At 41.7% G+C, this 23,237-nt stretch overlaps 1 protein-coding gene across 3 annotated transcripts in view; it reads right to left on the bottom strand.

Annotated features, from left to right (window-relative positions):
* SLC35D2 (solute carrier family 35 member D2) overlaps positions 1 to 19,210 on the bottom strand; it is a 46,045-nt gene extending 26,835 nt beyond the window's left edge. Inside the window, exons 1-5 of one of the 3 annotated variants that reach the window (XM_072150830.1) lie at positions 18,796 to 19,210; positions 15,483 to 15,516; positions 14,635 to 14,721; positions 6,362 to 6,429; positions 4,987 to 5,058 (exon numbers count right to left, since the gene is read on the bottom strand). In XM_072150830.1, the coding sequence (XP_072006931.1) occupies positions 4,987 to 5,058; positions 6,362 to 6,429; positions 14,635 to 14,721; positions 15,483 to 15,516; positions 18,796 to 18,914 (380 nt within the window). In that variant the 5' untranslated portion in view covers positions 18,915 to 19,210. The remainder of the gene's footprint in view (positions 1 to 4,986; positions 5,059 to 6,361; positions 6,430 to 14,634; positions 14,722 to 15,482; positions 15,517 to 18,795) is intronic. The other 2 variants (XM_072150829.1, XM_072150828.1) reach the window with 2 other exon arrangements.
* Between the last annotated feature and the right edge of the window lie 4,027 nt (positions 19,211 to 23,237).

The raw sequence follows: 23,237 nt of genomic DNA, 5'->3' as shown, positions 1-23,237 counted from the left end.
ATAAAAAAAATCCCCTGTAACACTACAAAAACACCACCATAGTTGCCCGTTTGCCCCACACTATACATATTACTGTATATACCAAAACAACAGAAAGAAAGCAGGGAATTCATTAATAAATGTTCATTTTGAGTTAATTTGAAACATTTTTAAAAATGTACTGTAATTTAAAAAAAAATCCTTTTTTCCAATTTTAACCCCAAATGAAAGTAAAAATAATAAAAAAAAAAGTTAAAAAACTTTAAATGTTTTAGTTAGCTCTATGTGTCCCAAAAAAAAAGACCGAAAGAAAAAAAAATGGCCCTCAAACTGCTGCGTACAAAAAATTTGCTAAAATGCCCCAGTCACTAGAGCCTCCTCAGGGCGCGTCACTAAGGAGTTAAAGCCTTTTCAGGCCTCCTCATTAAGTGGTTAAGCAAATCTCCTCTCCACAGCTGTTGAAATGCGTTTCAAAATGCAATATATATAATGTCAACAGTCTAACCCAGGAAGAGGTACGGCGCCGCCTCGCAACCACTAAGATAGATAAATCACCTGGGCCAGATGGCATACAACCCCGGGTTCTGCATGAATTATGTATGATGATAGACAGACCGTTATTTTTAATATTTGAAGATTCACTTAGGACTGGTTATGTTCCACAGGAATGGCGCATAGCAAATGTGGTACCAATATACAAAAAAGGATCAAATAGTGATCCTGGAAACTACAGACCCGTGAGTCTAACTGCTGTGGTGGGGAAAATATTTGAGGGGTTTATCAGAGATGCTATCCTGGAGTATCTCACTGTGCACAACCTTATAACCCAGCGTCAGCATGGATTTATGAGAGATCGGTCCTGTCAGACTAATCTGATTGGTTTCTACGAGGAGGTAAGTTCAAGACTGGATCTGGGGGACGCTGTGGATGTTGTATATCTGGACTTCTCAAAGGCATTTGACACCGTGCCACATAAAAGGTTGGTATATAAAATGAGACTGCTGGGAATAGGAGAAAATCTGTGTATTTGGGTAAGTAATTGGCTTAGTGATAGAAAACAGAGGGTCGTCATTAATGGCATATTCTCAGATTGGGTTGATGTTACCAGTGGAGTGCCACAGGGGTCAGTATTGGGGCCACTTCTTTTTAATATTTTTATTAATGACCTTGTAGTGGGTTTACACAGTCAAGTTTCAATATTTGCAGATGATACTAAGCTGTGTAAAGTAATAAATACTGAGGTCGATAGTCTAGCATTACAGAGGGATTTGTGGAAGCTTGAGGAGTGGGCAGAGAAATGGTTGATGAGGTTTAATGTAGATAAATGTAAAGTTATGCACTTGGGCCATGGAAACAAAAAGTATAATTATGTTCTAAACGGTCAATTACTTAGTAAAACTGAAGCTGAAAAGGACTTGGGCGTATTGGTGGATGGTAAACTTAATTTTAGTGACCAGAGCCAGGCAGCTGCTGCTAAAGCAAATAAAATAATGGGATGTATCAAGAGAGGAATAGATTCTCATGATAAAGACATAGTTTTGCCCTTATACAAATCCCTTGTCAGACCACACATGGAATATTGTGTACAGTTTTGGGCACCAGTGTATAAAAAGGATATAGTAGAGCTGGAACGGGTGCAGAGGAGAGCAACCAGGATTATTAGGGGAATGGGGGAACTAGAATACAATGACAGATTACAAAATTTGGGATTATTCAGTTTAGAAAAAAGACGACTGCGGGGAGACCTCATTACAATGTACAAATACCTGAACGGACAGTACAAGGATCTCTCCAAAGATCTTTTTATACCTCGGCCTGTGACCAGGACAAGGGGGCATCCTCTACGCCTAGAGGAGAGGCGATTTTACCATCACCATAGACAAAGGTACTTTACTGTAAGAGCAGTGAGACTGTGGAACTCTCTGCCGCAGGAGGTTGTTATGGCGGACTCTATGTACATGTTCAAGAGAGGCCTGGATGACTTTCTGGAGAGAAAAAATATCACGGGTTATGGGGATAAAACATTTATTTAATTCTTAAAGGTTGGACTTGATGGACTTGCGTCTCCTTCCAGCCTTATATACTATGAATATAGACGTGACGTGACGTGTCACACCTTGAGAGGGCCATGCTGTCATGGAAGCAATAAGGAGGAAGCCTGTGAACCCTCTCCATGCAACCTCACCATCGCTATTACATACAGTTACCTCATAGTGCAAGAAGGGGTTAATATAAAGTATCATGGTTATTCTCCACAAAGCTGAATTCTAAACAGTTATTTATGTTGAAATAAAGACTCATTTTACAAGTGGAACCACTGTCGGCTGAACTATCCAGGGCGCCGCCATCTTGCCGAGGATCGTCACTGTGACGTCATCAGGGAGCGGCGATCCGTCTCCATGACAGCCTCGGGTTTCCAAAGACCCAAGGCTGTCTCGTTTTAACCCATGCATTACAATGTGCTATCAGCACATTGTAATGAAAGAGGAAGAAAATCCCCATATACTGCCATACTGTAGTATGGCAGTATTTGATAGGATTGATCAGACAACCTAGGGTTAAAGTACACTAGGGAGTCTGAAAAATAGTAAAAATAAAAAATAAAAAGTTTAAAAAAAAAAAAAAAAAAAAAAAATGATAAAATCACCCGCCTTTCTCTAGAACTGATATAAATACAGGCTGTCCCCTACTTAAGGACACCCGACTTACTGACAACCCATAGTTACAGACAGACCCCTCTGCAGCTTTATGAATGCTTTACTATAGTCCCAGATTGCAATAATCAGCTGTAAGGTGTCTGTAATGAAGCTTTATGGATAAGCCTTGGTCCCATTACAGCAAAAAATGTTTAAACTCCAATTGTCACTGGGGACAAAAATTTTTTGGTCTGGATCTACAATTATAAAATATACAGTTTCGACTTACATAGAAATTCAACTTAAGAACAAACCTCCGGACCCTATCTTGTACGTAACCCGGGGACTGCCTGTATAAACAATCATTAAAAATCATAAACACATTAGGTATCGACGAGTCTGTAAATGCCCGTTCTATCAAAATATAATAAAGATTTTTCACTGCATTTAACCCCGTAACGGAAAATAGCACTTTTTTAGCCATTTTGAAAAATATTTTAAAAATCTATAAAAAGTGATCAAAAGATCGTACAGTCCTAAAAATTATATCATTTAGGGAGAACCAGCACATCAGCCTCCCTCTCCTTATTTCTTGCACACACCACCTGTTGGAGACCTGCCAGGCTGTAGGACAGCCCTTCGGTCCCCATACCAAGCAGCGTGACATCAGCGTGCCCTAGGCAGCAATCGTCAGCCATTCCAGTATTCTGGGCCCCGGGCTGCCTCCAGGCCCAAGAAAAAGGCTAGGCCCCGGTGGGGGGGTGTTGCAAACAGTACCTTCTACATGACTGTAATTGTATTTTCATGGTTCCTGTGTCCGGTAAACCCAACCCTCCACGTGTCCCTTGGCACTGCCATGTCACAACACACAATGTTCCCAGCTGTATCCAGAGCTCGAGTAGTATGTGCGGTGCTGGGTATGTGTGCTAGAGCTAGCCGCACTGTGCATGCAAAGAGTTTTCAAACACAAATGCTTGAACAGTGACATGAATAAGAAGAGAGTTTTACTGCAGGGCCTAGAGTGATGTCAGTAGCATGTGACAGATCACACGCTTCCTGCACCACTGCAAGGTCCCCATGCTGCCACGAATGGGTCAAAGAAGAAATTGTGGGCTGTCGCTCAGTATGAAGAAGAGTCTTGATTGCCAGAGTGAATGTAGGAATGCAGAGTGTGTCCATTTGAGTAAATGTATGTACCAGGCCTGAGTGAATGAAAGTAGCAACAGGGAATTTTTAATTGACAAATATATTTTGCCCTTTTTTTTTAGTTGACTAAATTTGAGTAGTTGCATCACCTTAGTATGATTTTCCATGAACACTACAAAAGATTGACGCATGGTGTAATACTATTTGAATACTTCATGGCCATGTTCCAAATTTCTTAGGAGAATACTTTGTAAAGGTTTCTATCTTAATGTAATATACTATTATTATTCCTGGTTTAACTCATTCTAATTTCCAATAATTTATACATTATAAATATAACCTTTAATATTTCCATTCTACAACCATATCTTATTACATAGTAATAAGCCTCCTCCTTAGCCTGGACAGCTATTGCTATAAGGAGCAAACATGGTTCAACTGGGAAAAAAACATGTTTTGTGTGCTGGTTGTATTACCACATTGAACACTGTGAAGGCAAATTACCTTAGAAAAAAGCAACACTAAATATGTGTCATTGTTACAACCCATCAATTATGTGGAAAGAATACAATTTTCCTATATTCTCTGAATAGGATTATGGCTGGAGATAAAGGTCTAAAACACAATAATCATCTTTTTACTCATCTCTGGTTGCAAGTAATATTTTTATTGTAATTTAAAAGAGGTTGTCCAGTCACAACAAGTTAGCCCCAATCCTTATGGATCACCTGAATGGAAGTCCGTTGTACCCCAAATGCACAGATCAGCCGGACGCACATGATCCCTGCTGCTCTATTCATATCTATGTCACTGCTGGAGGTAGCCCAGAACCATACTTAGCTATCTCTATCAGTTTTATAGTAAGTGGAGTGGCAGCGCAAATGTTGGACCTGACTCTCCATTCCTTTGGGGTATAACAGGGGTACAACAGACCCCCATTCTCATTATCTCTGGGGGGCTGACCACTGAGACCCCCGTCACTCAGGAAGTTACCCCCTTTACTGTGTTGTGACCAGACAATAGCTTTAAGTTAAAGCATTGGTAGCAGTATACATTTAGCTACCTGGATTTTAGACAATTTCAATAAGAGTGCCACTTTAAATACTGTATCACCGTATTACAAGTATAGTGTGATGAATCTAGATCCACATGGAATCACTCTTCTTCAGTTTCCCACGTTTCCATTTCTAGAAACAATTGAAAAAATAAAGACAGACATACTTACTTTAAAATGACCATTTCAAGGATGAGTGTAAACAATATGGAAAATTTACGAAGAACTGTAAACATCGGCAAGCTGAAAAGACACAAAAGATTATACAGGAGTAAGTCTGAGAAGCTCTTAATATTTTCAGAACTGCTGCTGTGCTTTATACTTCATACAAGATCAGATATTGCAGCTATTCCCGTCTTTCAATGTTCTTAACACATTTACAGTTCACTTTTAATACTAGAACAATGTGAAATGTTTACTCAGCTTCAAAGCTAATATTTAATCATTCATTTGATGCAGTTTGTCACTCAGATGCCCACTTCTGTGAAAAGAAGTGCATAAAAGAAAGTCATTCACATATTTGGGGCAGATTATTAGGGACATGTTTGAAATACTGAATTTATCAAAGGATCAAACTTTGTGGTGATCTGGGCAGAAAAAGTGTAGAAGCTTCAAGGAATCCAAAAGAAACTATTATACTCAGGTTTAAATAATTACAGGAACAAAAAAGACAAACAGTCTAGCCCCCTATTGAGCACTACCTCACTTGTTGAACAAGTCAACTTTCTGAGATCTTTCCAGAGCTCAAAGTCCTTTGTAGATTCTACCCATCTGTCTCCACCTGGTCCAAAGTTCACCTTCTTCCAGCAGGACACACAGCACTGTCTTGCTTTGAGCTTTCCCTCTGGAGTTGGCCAGTCTTTGGTTTGCTCTCCAGCTTATACGATTGTATACTTTTATAATTAAAAAATTCTAATCTGCCTTTTTTTTTGTATTATTTATATTGCATTCACTGGGGACCTTTTATTATACCTTCTCCACTAGTTTTGTGACAGAGAAGGCTCATGTATCTCCCTCTCCCTGCTAGTTGTATTGGGTTCTCTGACTTGCATCCCCACTTTTGGCATGTCCGGGTTGGGTGTATGAACGCCCGACCCACTGGATTTATTATCGTGTCCACTTGAAATCCACCAGATGAGACCTGGTCTTAGCAGATACAGGTGCAAGCTCTGCCAGTTCTCTGGTCAGTATGATACCAAATGTTGTTATAATATTTTATAATTTGATAGATAATATAGTTTACTTCATTTTGTTTTAAATGTTATTGTTTTTTACCTATAAAAAAAAGAATTATTATGCCTACCAGTAGCCTATTAGACTGTGCATATGGAATGATGTAATTGGCTGACATATATGGCCAGTTGCCATAGCACCCATCAACAATTATGATTGTGTTGCAGGGGGAGCTATTGGGAAATAGACTGCTGCAGCAATGATAATGCATGGAAAGGGTTAAAGTTAACTTTTGTAACCAAGTTCTTTGTAAATGATGTCTTTAGATGAATACACTACCCAGCTAGGAGAAAAAAAATTTAATATTCCTTACCTTAGTTTCTGTGTGCCTGATAACCCTGTTAAATGATTCCCAATGTATAATAAAGGCAAAGGAAATATCTGAAGACAGATAGAAGAAGCATTAAGCATTCAGTAAAAGGTTGGCGTGACCTAATTAGTCTTTAATTGTTAACTCACACATAGATTTGGCTATACATCTGAAGTGAACTAGTAACAAGCTTTTTTTTTGGAATTTTGTTCCATTTTCCAAGCATGTGTTCCATGTGTCATTTTTTGCAATGAACGATATAGTAAGCGTTATGAAAATATTTTAGATTTCAATTACATGATCCTTTGTATAGATAGTGAAATATCTTCAGTAGGAATGGCTTAACAAATATCTAGCTCTTTCCTTTCCAAATGTGACCCAGATTTCTCTCTCTGCATTGCACTCTAGTCTAAGGACACTTTCAAACATCCAAATAACATCCCAAATAACCAGTACCATCCACAGAACTAGCCTCTGCCATGTGAACCAACATAAACTGCATCGTACAACACTGCATTGAGATCCGAATGACTGGAGTGATACTGCGCCATTCTCATAGAAAACTCTTTCAAAGTTAACTACTTCATATCTCACTATGATGTAGTGAGCTTGGTCGGCATGCCAATGATCAGTCCTGAAAAGTGAGCCAGTACAGGTACTATGACTCATCATCATATAATCTGGACAAATTTTGCAACAAATCTTCAACACATAAGTGTATAGGATGCATGAGTAAGATTTAAAAATTCAGAATATAAATATTCAGTGCATAAAAATACTAATGTCAATAGTGGTCCCTGTGTGATATTTAAAGATAATGGGGGGACATTTATCATACGCTGGCATAACTGCACCAGTGTATGAGAGAGTCCACGCCTCTCCGACGCCAAGAGGCTCCGGCCATGATGTAGCCAGTGGCCAGCTGCACAGAATCTACCTGGCGTAGAATTGCGCAATTAATAAGTGACTCCTCAGCTTGTATGGTCACTAATGTAGCAAGCCCGCAGGCATGGTTTGCGATATCCCACACAACCACCAGACTGTTAACTGCACTAAAATCCGCCTATGTAATACCATTCTAAAACTAACTGAAAAATTGTTATTTGCATTTGTACAACCAGAAAACTAATGGGTCAATAAAGCCATACTGTTCCTGAATCTAGGCTGAGCAATACTCTTAGACACCAAATTTTGTTTCTTTTTAAGGAGAATCTATTTGTGGAATTCAGTAGCTGTAAAGCAGTTACCAAGTTTTAAAAGATATTTACCATCAAAGGCCTCTTACACGCGAACATATGCTAGCCCGGGCCGTAGCCTGGGCAAGCAAACAGCCACGTGCTGGAGAGAGGAGTGGTGAGAGTGCTGATCACCCCTCCCCTCTCCATAGGGAGGTGTGTATCCCGGCCATAAGTATGGGAAAAGATAGAGCATTTTCCCAGAGACAGTAGGGTGACATACGTGTGTGCTAACCAAACCATGGCCAGACGCAATAGGTGTCTATGGGGACCAATATCAGTCCCTTGAATATTCCAGTGAAAGGGACCTGATCCAGGCACCGTGTCTGTGGTAATCTTCTTATAGTTATCATCTATGACCTCCTCCTTTCTAAAATCAACTTTTAAAATTATGGTAATGAGCCGTAAAGGCTATGGGCGTGTTACAGAAGCCCTCTGTGCTCTGGCTTCACAAGCTGATGTACTGCGACAAAACACATCTTAATCTCACCCTTCCCTTGCACTTCCTGTAACCTCAGCAGTAGTGAATGGTGAGCACACATTGGGAGAGGGTTCCTTCAGAATGTAAGAGGGGTAACTACAGGGGAAGCAGCCATAGCAGCTGCTACAGTGCCCAGAGTGTGAGGGGGTCTGGCCACCCGACCTAACACAATAAAGAATGGAGGATGTGCACCATTATTCTGCACATTGTAGAACATAATGGTAGAGATTTATTAATCTGTCGTAGTTTGCACTAAAAAAAAGTTTCTGCACCACATTTATAAGTGTTTTAGACAGTTTTCCTATGGTCGGCAAAAGGGGTGTGGTCTGTGAAAAGGGGGCTTGGCCATAAAGGTCAGTGCGCCAAAAATACTGCTGACCCAACAGAACTTTGTCCTAATTTTCTGACATAAAGTAAGCCAACTAATAGGAGGTGCAGAGTACGACTAGACAGTCTTATACTGCACCAGATTTATCATCCAGCACCAGACACTTACTGTATATGAATCTGGTGCAGAATAAGACTCACTAGTCTAACTCTGCACTGTTTAATCTTAGGACACCTTTTATAAATCTGCCCCAATATATATGTAGAAGTGAACACCTTCCACAGTAAACACCTTAGCTGGCAGCTAAGAAAGGTTGGGGAGGGGACATCAGGACTAGGAGTCTCTCATCTTTACTTTCTGAGTATATACAGTAGATGTGTGTGTGTATATAAATGTATGGATGTGTATGTGCCCTGTATATGTGATTTGTATGTGCATGTGTGTAAATCCTCTATATGTGTGCATATGGTTTATGGTGTTTTTATACCATAAGTATGTATATACACTCACCAGCCACTTTATTAGGTACACCTGTCCAACTGCTCGTTAACACTTAATTTCTAATCAGCCAATCACATGTAGACATGGTCAAGACAATCTCCTGCAGTTCAAACCGAGCATCAGTATGGGGAAGAAAGGTGATTTGAGTGCCTTTGAAAGTGGCATGGTTGTTGGTGCCAGAAGGGCTGGTCTGAGTATTTCAGAAACTGCTGATCTACTGGGATTTTCACGCACAACCATCTCTAGGGTTTACAGAGAATGGTCCGAAAAAGAAAAAACTGAGCGGCAGTTCTGTGGGCGGAAATGCCTTGTTGATGCCAGAGGTCAGAGGAGAATGGGCAGACTGGTTCGAGCTGATAGAAAGGCAACAGTTACTCAAATCGCCACCAGTTACAACCAAGGTAGGCAGAAGAGCATCTCTGAACGCACAGTACATCGAACTTTGAGGCAGATGGGCTACAGCAGCAGAAGACCACACCAGGTGCCACTCCTTTCAGCTAAGAACAGGAAACTGAGGCTACAATTTGCACAAGCTCATCGAAATTGGACAGTAGAAGATTGGAAAAACGTTGCCTGGTCTGATGAGTCTCGATTTCTGCTGCGACATTCGGATGGTAGGGTCAGAATTTGGCGTCAACAACATGAAAGCATGGATCTCTTGGCACTCTTTGGGCCCCTTGGTACCAATTGAGCATCGTTGCAACGCCACAGCCTACCTGAGTATTGTTGCGGACCATGTCCATCCCTTTATGACCACAATGTACCCAACATCTGATGGCTACTTTCAACAGGATAATGCGCCATGTCATAAAGCTGGAATCATCTCAGACTGGTTTCTTGAACATGACAATGAGTTCACTGTACTCAAATGGCCTCCACAGTCACCAGATCTCAATCCAATAGAGCATCTTTGGGATGTGGTGGAACTGGAGATTCGCATCATGGATGTGCAGCCGACAAATCTGCGGCAACTGTGTGATGCCATCATGTCAATATGGACCAAAATCTCTGAGGAATGCTTCCAGCACCTTGTTGAATCTATGCCACATATAATTGAGGCAGTTCTGAAGGCAAAAGGGGGTCCAACCCGTTACTAGCATGGTGTACCTAATAAAGTGGCTGGTGAGTGTATGTGATGTTTAAATGTTTGCTATGTGTGTATATGCTGTGTGTGTTTGTAATATATATATACATATACACACACACTGTTTGTGTATGTATATACTGTATGCATAAGTGTATAAAGGTATATATTGTGCATAAATGTGTGTGCCTTAGCGTGTACATGTATTTAAGTGTGCAAGTGTGTATAAATGTTTGTGTATTAGCTTAGAACTGTATGTGTGTATATAAGTATATAAACATGTGAGTTTACAAATATGTATATTGTTTTAAGGAGAAGGGGGCACCATGCAGAAGTCTCATTTGCATACTTTTAAAAGTAGGTTTTAGAAGGTAGGAGGCCATGGATAACAAAGATAAGAAGATTACCACAGTGCCTGGTATCCCTGGTTGCAGATTTTCTTCTAATCTGAAACCAATACATTGTGGTAAACTAATACTCAGTTTCTTGAAATCTCACATAAGTGCTTCTATAAATAGGTAGCATAGCTATCATGTAATTTGTCCACCTCTGTTATTTAGGGATTATGTCCTATAGATTCTACTCTGCCCCCTTCCTTTATCACTGCACCTATAATGACCAGGTTAAAGTTTTGGAATAGATCCAAAATAATAAAATAATAATAAAAGGGAAAAACTGATGCGTAACTATTAACTCCTGTGTTTGGCGGAGAAAACTATATCAAAGGCCTTATTAATTTGGCCATTTTTCCATGTCTGCATACTATCTGTAATTTCCATGGATAGCAGATTGACCTGTAATTGTCTAAGTGGCTATTTGTATGACAATTCTTTCCCTGATCTTTGGTCCACTGGAAATAAATTGCAGTATGTACTATTCTTGCACCTTCTACCACATATTTCAATAGAGGTAAACTGGACGGCACACGGATGACATCTGCATATGGTCCTTTTTGTTTCTTAAATTATGCCATCCTTTGCCATCTACAGGCAGTCCCCGGGTTACATACAAGATAGGGTCTGGAGGTTTGTTCTTAAGTTGAATTTGTATGTAAGTCGAAACTGTATATTTTATAATGGAAGTTCTAGACAATTTTTTTTCTTTTGCCCCAGTGACAATTGGAGTTTCAAAAATTTTGGTGTAATTGGACCAAGAATTATCAATAAAGCTTCATTACAAACACCTTACAGCTGATCATTGCAGTCTGGGACTATAGTAAAGCATCCAGAGAGCTTCACCAGAGGTCACAGTGGGCAGAGGGGTCCGTCTGTAACTATGGGTTGTCTGTAAGTCGGGTGTCCTTAAGTAGGGGACCGCCTGTATTGGCAAACAGAATCTACAGACTGCGCACATCAACATTTTTTGTGCATAACTGACAGGTCCATCTGAATGAGCACAATAACTGCATGTGTAAATAGAGCCTACCACCACCTGAACATCACTAATTCTGTATGCAGTCTCATGAGGATCTTCATACAGTTTTCCTGCATGAATATCCACACCATGGCTCTATGGATTAAGGTGCAATAAATCAAAAATTGTGAGCTTCACAGAGCTTTTAAAGCAGGAAACCTTGGTACACTCCCATTTATTTCCACTTCTGGATGCAAAAGTAGACACATATATTTGCACACAAGCAAAAGAATTGTCCGCTCATAAACACATGATCTGGATTTGGAATTAAACAAAACATAGGGGTTCTCCTTACTTCAGTTTTAAAGTGTTTTTTAGTATCTGGAAGTGTTAGCTCTGATGTAAAGAATGGTCTGCATCTGGTTTTGGATAATAGAAATGTGGTTGCATGGTTATCGTGAACAAGTCAATCATTCATTCCTGGTGCTCCATCCTTCTTATGTGTTTTTTTTTCTTAACATAATACACAATGGATTAGTTTCAAGCTGGGACAAATGAACCTGTGAACCAAGCAGCAGCAGCAGAGGGAGCGGGGCCTGTATCATAAACCTTTTTCCTGCAATACTACTCCATGGGAGTGCCATTTTACTCTCTTCTTGTTTTCTATTAACCCCTTATCACCGACATATTTTTTCATGTTTTCAGCTTAGTGACCATAGATTTTTAGACTCTGACATGTGTCACGATAATTGGTTATAACTTCGGGACACTTTAACATATCCAGGTAATTTTGAGATTGTTTTCTCGAGACGCATTGTACTTCATGTTAGTTGTAAAATTTAAGTGGTAAGTTTTTGATTCGTTATGGAAATGAAAAGGTTGGCAAAAGTTCCGAAAAATTCTTCATTTTAAAAGTTTGAAATGTCCTGTTTCCGGGCAGATAGTTAAACTACCCAAAAAAGCTAGATAACTAAAATTTCAGGGAAATTTCCGGGTCTGCTTTATGTTGGAATTATATTTTATGCAACCTCTCATTTTTCAAGGATGTTATGAGGCGCAGAACTTTAGCTGCAATTTTTCTCATTTTCATGAAAATCGCCAAAACTCACATTTGGAGAGACAACTCAGCTTCCAAGTGACTTTAACCCCTTAACGACCTGGCCCTTTTTTGTTTTCTTTCATTTCCGTTTTTCACTCCCTACCTTCAAAAATCTATAACTTTTTTATTTTTACATGTAAAGAGCTCTGTGAGGGCTTGTTTTCTGCATAACAAATTGTAATTCAGTGCTAGCACTTAAGTGCTAACACCCGGTTGTTACCATTAAGTCTTTGCTGTAATATGCTATGGAGAGGGTTTAGCCCGTGAGCCCTCTCCATGTACCCGCACCCAACTATTACAGCACGGTAAGGGATTAAAAGGCCTAAATAATAGTAAAACTCCATAAATTACTCCACTATAGAAAATACACCCCTACAATATATGTAAATACAACTTCTATTAAGTCTATTAACCCTTTAAGTGCCTCACATGGGTTAAAACAAAATGGAAATGCGATTTAGAAACTTGAATTTTTTTGGAAAATATTTTCATTAAGGCCAAAAATGATAGATTCATAATGAAAAAAATTATTAAATGCTCTGTAAAGCGAGTGTACCAATTCTCCATATGTGGTGGTAAACTGCTGTATGGGCACACGGCCGGGCACAGAATGAAAGCAGCACTATTCAGAGCATATTCTATAAATTTTTTTTTTTTTGGTAATGCGAACATATGAAAGCTTATTATTTGCGATATGAGGTACAATTCCATAGAAAATTAATTTTGGGGGTCTAGAGCTTATTTGTGAGATTTTATTAACTATTTCAAGGGGGAACACAAACAAAATCATCAATTTTTATTTGGATTTTAAGCACTTTTTTTCCTGCTTACCGTAACATAAAAATAATATTTTATCTTTATTCTCTGGTTCACTACGATTACAGTGATACCTCATTTATATAGGTTTTCTTATCTTTGCTACATTTTACTGAGCAAAATCACATTGTTTTACTATCGACAACTTTTCAGGGGCATCACTTCTATATTTTTCTATTGACATATCTGGTTGAGGGCTTATTTTTTGCGAAAAAAAAGGCACCTAAGTTTTTTTGATCACTTTTCACAAATTTTTTTTGATGAAAATTTTAACGTCGTTCACCGAGCAGGTTCAATAATGATTTAGATTAATAACTGAATATTAATTCAAACAAAAAGTAATGCCAAATATATACGATTTGTGTTTTTTTTGTTTTATAGACTTTATTTGGATTTTATATGTAACTGGGGTGATTAGGGGACTTTTATTCTATTTATTTAATTATGAAATTCTTTTTACAGTGTTTTTTTAAACTTTTTAATTTTTCCACACTTGGTCGGGTCCTGTCAGGAGGGGAAACACGGCATAAAGAGGAGCCGGCAGCCTCGGGGCACACCGGACCCTAGAGCTGCAGCACGACTGGTCAGATTCCCCAGCAAGCTCACTTGGGGGGGTGGGAGTCAGATCCACGGGGGGATAAACTTATGCTTGACTGCTGTGTGTTAGGGGTTAAACATCCGGGATCGCAATCCCAGGATTGCATCCAGCCCGGGGCTGGGCTGTGATGACAAAGAAAATGGAGCAGTCATCACAGAAAATGGTGCAGGCTATAGCTTGGCATGGAGGTGGAATAAGGGGGGAACATTTTGCAAATCCCAGCAGTGTGCCAAGAACTTTGACTTTATCAAGGCTTAATAAATTCCCCACTATGTCTCAAAGACTTTCAGCAGGATTCCTTGAAGGACATCTAGATGGTAGATGTCCAGCATTACGTGCCTGTTTCCTTATGCACAAAGTGAAACAGTTTTTAGTGCATAAAGAAACGGTACATTTGCAAAGAAAACCATTTTTTTTAAAATTATGTAAATTTGCCTGAGCGCCTCTCGGTTTTTAATTTATTCTGGTCCCCCCCCCCCTCCCCCGTTGTAATTGTACCTCCTGCTCCTGGCCTTTGTGAGAGCACACGCCCCAGCTCTCCGACGTCCCCGACTGGCTCCTGACCATGGCAAGACAATTACAGCATGGAGCAGAATAAATTTAAATCTGGCAATGCTGAGAGGTTCTAAGGTGAAAACAAATTCAATGCCTCCGACTAATTTACATATTTGCTTTGTAAACCTGCCGTTTCTTTATGCCCTAAAAACAGGTCTGCTGAGTACATAAAGAAACGGGTACGTAATAAAAAAAAATTTTTTTCGGAAACAAGGTAAATACTTGCCCTTTTTGGTATTTCTCTGTCAAAATCTGGGAATGTGATGATTCCTTTCACTTTTCCTATGTACAATATAAGAATTGTGAATCCCATCTAATAAGACAGAGACATAAGATAGTAATTAGTATCTATACAAGGCAACTATTTCAATTGAAAGTCGTAAAAATGCTAAATAAATGGTGATTTGAAAGAATATTTCTGTGATTTTGTTATTGATAGTTAGGATGGACCAAGTAAATTATAATGGCGAGAGGTCTGACCCCACAGCTGCCATCCTTCAGTTGATTGAAGGTGCCCTTAGTATCTACTTCTGTTTACTGAGCTTAGCAAATGAGCCTGACCAGTTTTATTGGTCAGTAGCCACAGTGCAGATGGCAAGCAATTTTTAACTAGGCCAACAAAATAAATAGAAAATTCTGTTAGGTGTTAAGTGTGGTGTATATGTAGATATTGAGAATAGTGCACATGGTGTGTATTATTAGATCACAGATAGAAAAAAGGCTTAAAGGAAACCGTGGTCTGCTTTCGGCGCACCATGCTTGCGACCACTTCCTATTCAGGTGCACGCACAGTTGCGCACATGGTGCGCTGAACACGGACCACTGTGCAGTGAAGCTACTTGTATATAAAGATTACTAAAGCGTTTAAACGCTTTACATCAGTTTAAAAACATAACGGAAATAAGCGCTGGCAGCAGCTCACAAAGAGCTGGTGCACGGCATTTGCAGTTTATACCCACCATCGGAAGTGGTAGGTTTCCTTTAAAGATTTTTTTTATACATACACACACAAGTATCATGGCACCACTTTATTTCGTACGTTCTTTGTACTGTAAGATTCACTTGTACACCTACCTGCCCAACTCCAAGAAATGTGGAAGATGGAAACCTTGATAAAATAAAAAAGCAGTGATGATAAAGCATATGTTTTTTATATAAAAGATACATTCCATAAGAATTAACAAATGTACAATGTCTATAATAAAAGTACCAATTATTAAAAGACATCTGTCATCAGGTCTCTGTAACTACAGTATTTCTGTCACTACTTCCTGTTGGAGCAGCACACAAGGATTCCATCCCAGCCTCTTTCTAGTCAATTCATACAATAATCATTACAAAATCATCTTTTCTTTATTATGTAAACTGGATCACTTTAAGTGAATATATATTTACACAATTTGTTTTGCTAAAAGTACTTTTCATTTTAAAGTAAGTGAAGGCAGGTTATAAGAAACTGGATAACCCCAGTAAAAAAGCCCATTTTACACATTGAAAGGGTTGTCACATGAAGGCAGACCCTTTCTGTAAGCTTTGATAAGGCATAATAATATCATTAACCCCTTACCGATATGTGACGTAATACTACGTCACATGCTATGGAGGGTGCCGAGCCCTCTCCATAGCCAGTAAGTCTTTGCAGCATATTGCAGCAAAGGCTTACCGGTAACACCCGTGATCGGTGCCGGCACCGATCACGGGTGTTTTACCACTGATCGCCGCCAGCAAAGGTGCCGGCGGCATCAAAAAGACGGTGACGCGCAGGCGCCGCCATCTTTCCGTGGATCGCCGCTTCCCGTGACGTCGGGTTAACCCATTCATTACAATGTTCTATCAGCACATGGTAATGTATGAGTAGTAAAATCCCCATATACTGCCATACTGTAGTATGGCAGTATATGATAGGATCATACAGACACCCTAGGGTTAAAGTACCCTAGGGAGTCTGAAAAATAGTAAAAATAAAAAAAAAAGTTAAAAAATTATAATAAAAAAACCTAAAAATTCAAATAACCCCCCTTTCCCTAGAATTGATATAAATATAAATAACAGTAAAAATCATAAACACATTAGGTATTGCCGCGTCCAAAAATGCCCGATCTATCAAAATATGATAACAGTTTTTCACTGCGTTTAACCCCGTAACGGAAAATCGCGCCCAAAGTCGAAAATGACACTTTTTTGCCATTTAAAATTTTTTTTCAAATTCTATAAAAAGTGATCAAAAGGTCGTACAGTCGTAAAAATGATAACATTGTAAACGTCATCAAAATCCGCAAAAAACGACACCACCCACAGCTCCATACACCAAAGTATGAAAAAATTATTAGCCCCAGAAGATGGCAAAATCCCCCCAAAAAATTTTGTACAGGAGGTTTTCATTTTTTTAAATGTATGAAAACATTATAAAACCTATACAAATTTGGTATCCCCGTAATCGTACCGACCCAAAGAATAAAGTAGACATGTCATTTGGGGTGCACAGTGAAATCCGTAAAATCCAAGCGTTTTTTTTACCAATTTCACTGCATTTGGAATTTTTTTCCCGCTTCCCAGTGCACGGCATGAAATATTAAATACCACCATTTTGAAGTGTAATTTGTTACGCAGAAAATAAGCCATCACACAGCTCTGTTCATGGAAAAATAAAAAAGTTACAGATTTTTGAATGTGGGGAGTGAAAAATGAAAACGCAAAACCGAAAAAGGGCCGCGGCGGGAAGGGGTTAAGTAAGGTCCCTCAGGACACCATCTTTTGGTCAGTGTGGATTCTGCTCCCATGAACAACAAATCATTTGATTACACATCATGTAACACTACATGTTACTACAGTAAGTGCAATGTATGGTTCCATAGTGTGGAATTGTTGGTCTGGTTTACGGGTGCAGTTACACATCGTGATGCCACGCGTGGCATTTTTGGACCATTTTAAAGCATGCGTTTTCAGTTTCACAGCTGGCTACACTTCTAGAAATGAAGATAAACAGGTTCAAAGAAGTCAAACGCATGGTAAAGATTAAAAAATGCATGCATTTTTAAACACATGCTTAAAAACTGTCCAAAAATGCCACATATGGCATCACCCTAAAGCATGCGTTTCAAAGCAGGTGAAGAGAGATTTGCCTAAATACACAGCTGTTAACACAAGCGTTTACAAAACGCAATGGGGCTGATTTACTAATGGTCGTCGGAATATCCAACGATCTCCGATGTGCGCTACATTTAGAAGGGCTTTTTGTCGCACGCGTCCCGTCGGTGGCGTGCCGTCGGATGATTTAACAGATTCAGACAACATGCAGGATTTAACATTCAAAATTGTGTCGCAAGCCATGCACTTACATGCACCGGGAAGAAGAAGGTGAACTCCGGCAGACCTCAGTGGGGAAGCGACACATGCAGGAAATTGGACGCATCTTAGTGAATCGTGGCAGCTCTGAATCCTCGTCGGACAACGCACCTCGGGTATCGCGACGAGACGGGTATGTAAATGTGCCCCAATGTGTGAATGCAGGCTTGGGGTATCTGCACACGTTTTGTATTACCTACAGATTTGCTACAAGGAATTTCTGTGTCTGCAAATCTGCAGCAGCAGTGCAGTGTATGAGATTGATGGCTATCCCATACACACAATGCAGAAAAAATCTGCAAAAGAAAGGCCTTTCAGCTGTGGAATTTTCATCTGCAGCAAATAAACGGCTTGTCACTTTGTGGATTGTGGTGCGGAATTTAACTTTTGTAATTTCGGCAGTGTCTGCATCACAAATAAGCTCATTGCATCTTCTCTTTGATGCGGAATGGCTGCAGGATAACCAGTGGGATAAATCCTGGAGCTAGTCCAGAATGTTTACATATACACAGCTGTATGGGGGACGTATATACGGTCAACATATATGTGCCGTATATACATCCCCCATAGACGGCAACGGGCTCACGGCGCCATGCGGGAGCGGTATGGTGCCGCATATGTGCAGCGCCGTACCATTCCGTAGCCCGGAGAAAGATTGGACATGTCAGCGCTCACCCCCAGCTCCTCTCCTAGGTGCCAACGTCGCCTGCCGTACTACGGTACAGCGGGCAAACGTTCATGCAAATGTAGCCTTATAACAAAAAATCAGAAGCAGAAAAACTAAACTGCTTTTCTTTAAAACAAAAGATTACAAAGACGTTAGAAGTGACAGTGATCCCTGTCAGATATGTTAAAACAGAACAGATTAACATTTCCTTAGTATTACTGCAGTGTGGCTTTTTCCTTCCGTGTGTATTCCGAGCCCAACCTTTGCACTATAGCAGCCAAATAGATTTCATCATAAAATCACTTACTACTCACCGATTAATATCATAGAAGAACTACCCAGTATTACTGAGTCACTGTAAGATTTTCTTCCTACCTGTAGCTGGTGAGAACCGTCTTGTTAACCAGGATAATGAGGAATGAGCTCACTCCATAGAAGAGAGCTGAGAGGAGCCGTGCTCTTTGGGTGGTCACAACTTCTGTTTTGGGAGACATGTTGTTCTGGGTGAATGTCCGGCTGGCCCAGGACACTGGCTGCTCTATAGTCCTGGCACAGCCATGCTGGCTACGTAATGTGACAGAGTGAGCAGAGTCACCTGGCCCCACCTTCACAGGACAGGTGTTCTGGAGGGTGGAGGGAGTGACTCACACTGGGAGGAACACTCACAGAGCACCAGTCATAGTGACAGATCCCACATACAATACACTCATAGTGCTGCACTTATATCTCACATTCCATCCAGCCCTATGCACTTGCATTATAAACAGGTTAGGTGAGAACATGAAGCCTTTACACATGTCATGTTAGAAGTAATCCTGATAAGGGTGATGTCACACGTTCAGTTTTTCAGATGCAATTTTTGAAGCCAGAAGCAGGTGTGGATCATAATGGGTGAGACAAATAATTGAAAGGTGCTGCTCCTCCTCCTACTTTTACTCTATTCCTGGTTTGGGCATCAAAAACTGCATCTGAAAATCTGAACGTGTGACATCACCTTAACTGAGAACATTTCAACCAGGAGTTTTACACTTGTAATTGATCATCTTTATCTCTGTACATAGCTTAAGAATACTCACAACATATAATCAAGATGGAAGCCTTCATATTTGCTAAAGGTGGCAATTTTTAACCCCTTAACGACCTGGCCCTTTTTTTGTTTTTTTCATTTACATGGTTAAAACCTGTGATTTGCTGCAATATGCAGTCTGTGAGCCCTCTCATACACCCGCAGCCGGCATGTGACGTAATAGTACGTCTCATGTCGGTAAGGGGTTAAACTTCTACAGGAAATCTGTTATTAAAATCTATCATGATGAACCAGTGACACCGAGGGTACAGTCACACGTCATGTTTAAAGCATGCGTTTAAAAACGCATTGCAACAGCTGAAAAGAGATCTGCCTAACTAAACAGCTGTTAACACTTACATTTACAAAACGCAACTGTTAACTTGTTAATGCATGCGTTAACATCACAGTAACGCATGTGTTTGTTTAATTAGGCAAATCTATCTTCAGCTGTAACAATGCGTTTTTAAACGCATGCGTTAAATGTGACATGTGACCGCACCCTCACTCAAAGATCCAGTTACTGTGACTGTGGTAATCTTCCTATATTTGTTATCCATGACCTTTTTCCTTCATGTTACTTATTCTGAAGGGCTCCTGGGGGTGTGACCAGAGCTTCTGCATGCTGCAGACTCACAGGCTGTTAGACTATCTCTCCCTCTCGTCCCTTAGCACACCTCCCCTCCCTCTACTTGATGTAATTTCACTGCAGCAGAGGAAGTTTCAGCACACAGTGGGAGGGGGAAGTGCTCCTGCACATTGTGAAGCAGCACCAAGACCGAGGAACCCTTCAGGTCCATTAGCATAATTTTAAAAGTTGATTTTAAAAGGAAGGAGCCCATAGATAACAAATATAAGAAGATTAATACAGTCAAGTACCTGGTTTATAGTAATAGATTTTTATGGTAGTTTTACTTCAAAGACCAGGCCATTTTCCATTTCATTTTTACATGCTGCCCTCCCAATGATGAAATACCCTGCAGCCAGCCCCTCCCACTGATGAAGTGACCTCCAGCCAGCCCCCCTACTGATGAAATACCCTGCTGCCAGCCCCCCTACTGATAAAATGCCTTTCAGCCTGCCCCCCTACTGATAAAATACCCTGCAGCCAGCCTTACCTACTGATGAGTACCTTGCTGCCAGCCCCCTACTGATGAAATGTCCTTCAGCCAACACCCCTACTGATGAAATACTCTGCAGCCAGCACCCCTACTGATGAAATGTCCTTCAGCCAGCCCTACCTACTGATGAGTACCTTGCTGCCAGCCCCCTACTGATGAAATGTCCTTCAGCCAACACCCCTACTGATGAAATACTCTGCAGCCAGCACCCCTACTGATGAAATGCCCTGCAGCCAGCCCCTCTTCTGATGAAATACCCTGCTGCCAGCCCCCCTACTGATGAAATGCCTTTCAGACAGCACCCCTACTGATGAAATGCCTTTCAGCCTGCCCCCCTACTGATAAAATACCCTGCAGCCAGCCTTACCTACTGATGAGTACTTTGCTGCCAGCCCCCCTACTGATGAAATGTCCTTCAGCCAACACCCCTACTGATTAAATACTCTGCAGCCAGCACCCCTACTGATGAAATGCTCTTCAGCCAGTCATACCTACTGATGAGTACCTTGCTGCCAGCCCCCCTACTGATGAAATGTCCTGAAGCCAGCCCCCCAACTGATGAAATGCCAAGCAGCTAGCCCCAACTTCTGATGAAATGCCCTGCTGCCAGCCCCCATACTGATGAAATACCCTGCTGCCAGCCCCCCTGATGAAATGCCTTTCAGCCAGCACCCCTACTGATGAAATACCCTGCAGTCAGCCCCCCCTACTGATGAAATGCCCTTCAGCCAGCCTACCTACTGATGAGTACCTTGTTGCCAGCCACCCTACTGATGAAATGCCCTGCAGCCAGCCCCCCTACTGATGAAATGCCAAGCAGCTAGCCCCAACTTCTGATGAAATGCCCTGCAGCCAGCCCCCCTACTGATGAAATACCCTGCTGCCAGCCCTACCTACTGATGAAATGCTCTTCAGCCAGCCCTACCTACTGAAGAGTACCTTGTTGCCAGCCCCCCTACTGATGAAATGCCCTGCAGCCAGCCTCCCTACTGATGAAATGCCAAGCAGCTAGCCCCAACTTCTGATGAAATGCCCTGCAGCCAGCCCCCCTACTGATGAAATACCCTGCTGCCAGCCGCCCTACTGATGAAATGCCTTTCAGCCAGTACCCCTACTGATGAAATACCCTGCAACCAGCCCCCCCTACTGATGAAATGCTCTTCAGCCAGCCATACCTACTGATGAGTACCTTGTTGCCAGCCCCCCTACTGATGAAATGCCCTGCTACCAGCCCCCCTACTGATGAAATGCCCTGCAGCCAGCCCTACCTACTGATGAAATGCCCTGTAATCAGCCCCCCTACTGATGAAATGCCCTGCAGCCAGCCCCCCTTCTGATGAAATACCCTTCAGCCAGCCCTACCTACTGATGAGTACCTTGCTGCCAGCCCCTTACTGATGAAATGCCCTGCAGCCACCCCCCCTACTGATGAAATACCCTGCAGCCTGCCCCCCTACTGATAAAATACCCTTCAGCCAGCCTTACCTACTGATGAGTACCTTGCTGCCAGCCCCTCTACTGATGAAATGTCCTTCAGCCAGCCCTACCTACTGATGAGTACCTTGCTGCCAGCCCCCTACTGATGAAATGTCCTTCAGCCAACACCCCTACTGATGAAATACTCTGCAGCCAGCACCCCTATTGACGAAATGCCCTGCAGCCAGCCCCACTACTGATGAAATGCTCTTCAGCCAGTCATACCTACTGATGAGTACCTTGCTGCCAGCCCCCCTACTGATGAAATGCCCTGCAGCCAGCCCCCCTACTGATGAAATACCCTGCTGCCAGCCCTACCTACTGATGAAATGCCTTTCAGCCAGCACCCCTACTGATGAAATACCCTGCAGTCAGCCCGCCCTACTGATGAAATGCTCTTCAGCCAGCCTACCTACTGATGAGTACCTTGTTGCCAGCCACCCTACTGATGAAATGCCCTGCAGCCAGCCCCCCTACTGATGAAATGCCAAGCAGCTAGCCCCAACTTCTGATGAAATGCCCTGCAGCCAGCCCCCCTACTGATGAAATACCCTGCTGCCAGCCCCCCTACTGATGAAATGCTCTTCAGCCAGCCTACCTACTGATGAGTACCTTGTTGCCAGCCACCCTACTGATGAAATGCCCTGCAGCCAGCCCCCCTACTGATGAAATACCCTGCTGCCAGCCCCCTACTGATGAAATGCTCTTCAGCCAGCCTACCTACTGAAGAGTACCTTGTTGCCAGCCCCCCTACTGATGAAATGCCCTGCAGCCAGCCCCCCTACTGATGAAATGCCAAGCAGCTAGCCCCAACTTCTGATGAAATGCCCTGAAGCCAGCCCCCCTACTGATGAAATACCCTGCTGCCAGCCCCCCTACTGATGAAATGCCTTTCAGCCATTACCCCTACTGATGAAATACCCTGCAGCCAGCCCCCCCTACTGATGAAATGCTCTTCAGCCAGCCATACCTACTGAAGAGTACCTTGTTGCCAGCCCCCCTACTGATGAAATGCCCTGCAGCCAGCCCCCCTACTGATGAAATGCCAAGCAGCTAGCCCCAACTTCTGATGAAATGCCCTGCTACCAGCCCCCCTACTGATGAAATGCCCTGCAGCCAGCCCTACCTACTGATGAAATGCCCTGTAATCAGCC

This window comes from Engystomops pustulosus, chromosome 1, assembly GCF_040894005.1.
Source record: "Engystomops pustulosus chromosome 1, aEngPut4.maternal, whole genome shotgun sequence".
NCBI lineage: Eukaryota > Metazoa > Chordata > Amphibia > Anura > Leptodactylidae > Engystomops > Engystomops pustulosus.
This window is presented reverse-complemented; position numbering and strand designations above follow the sequence as displayed.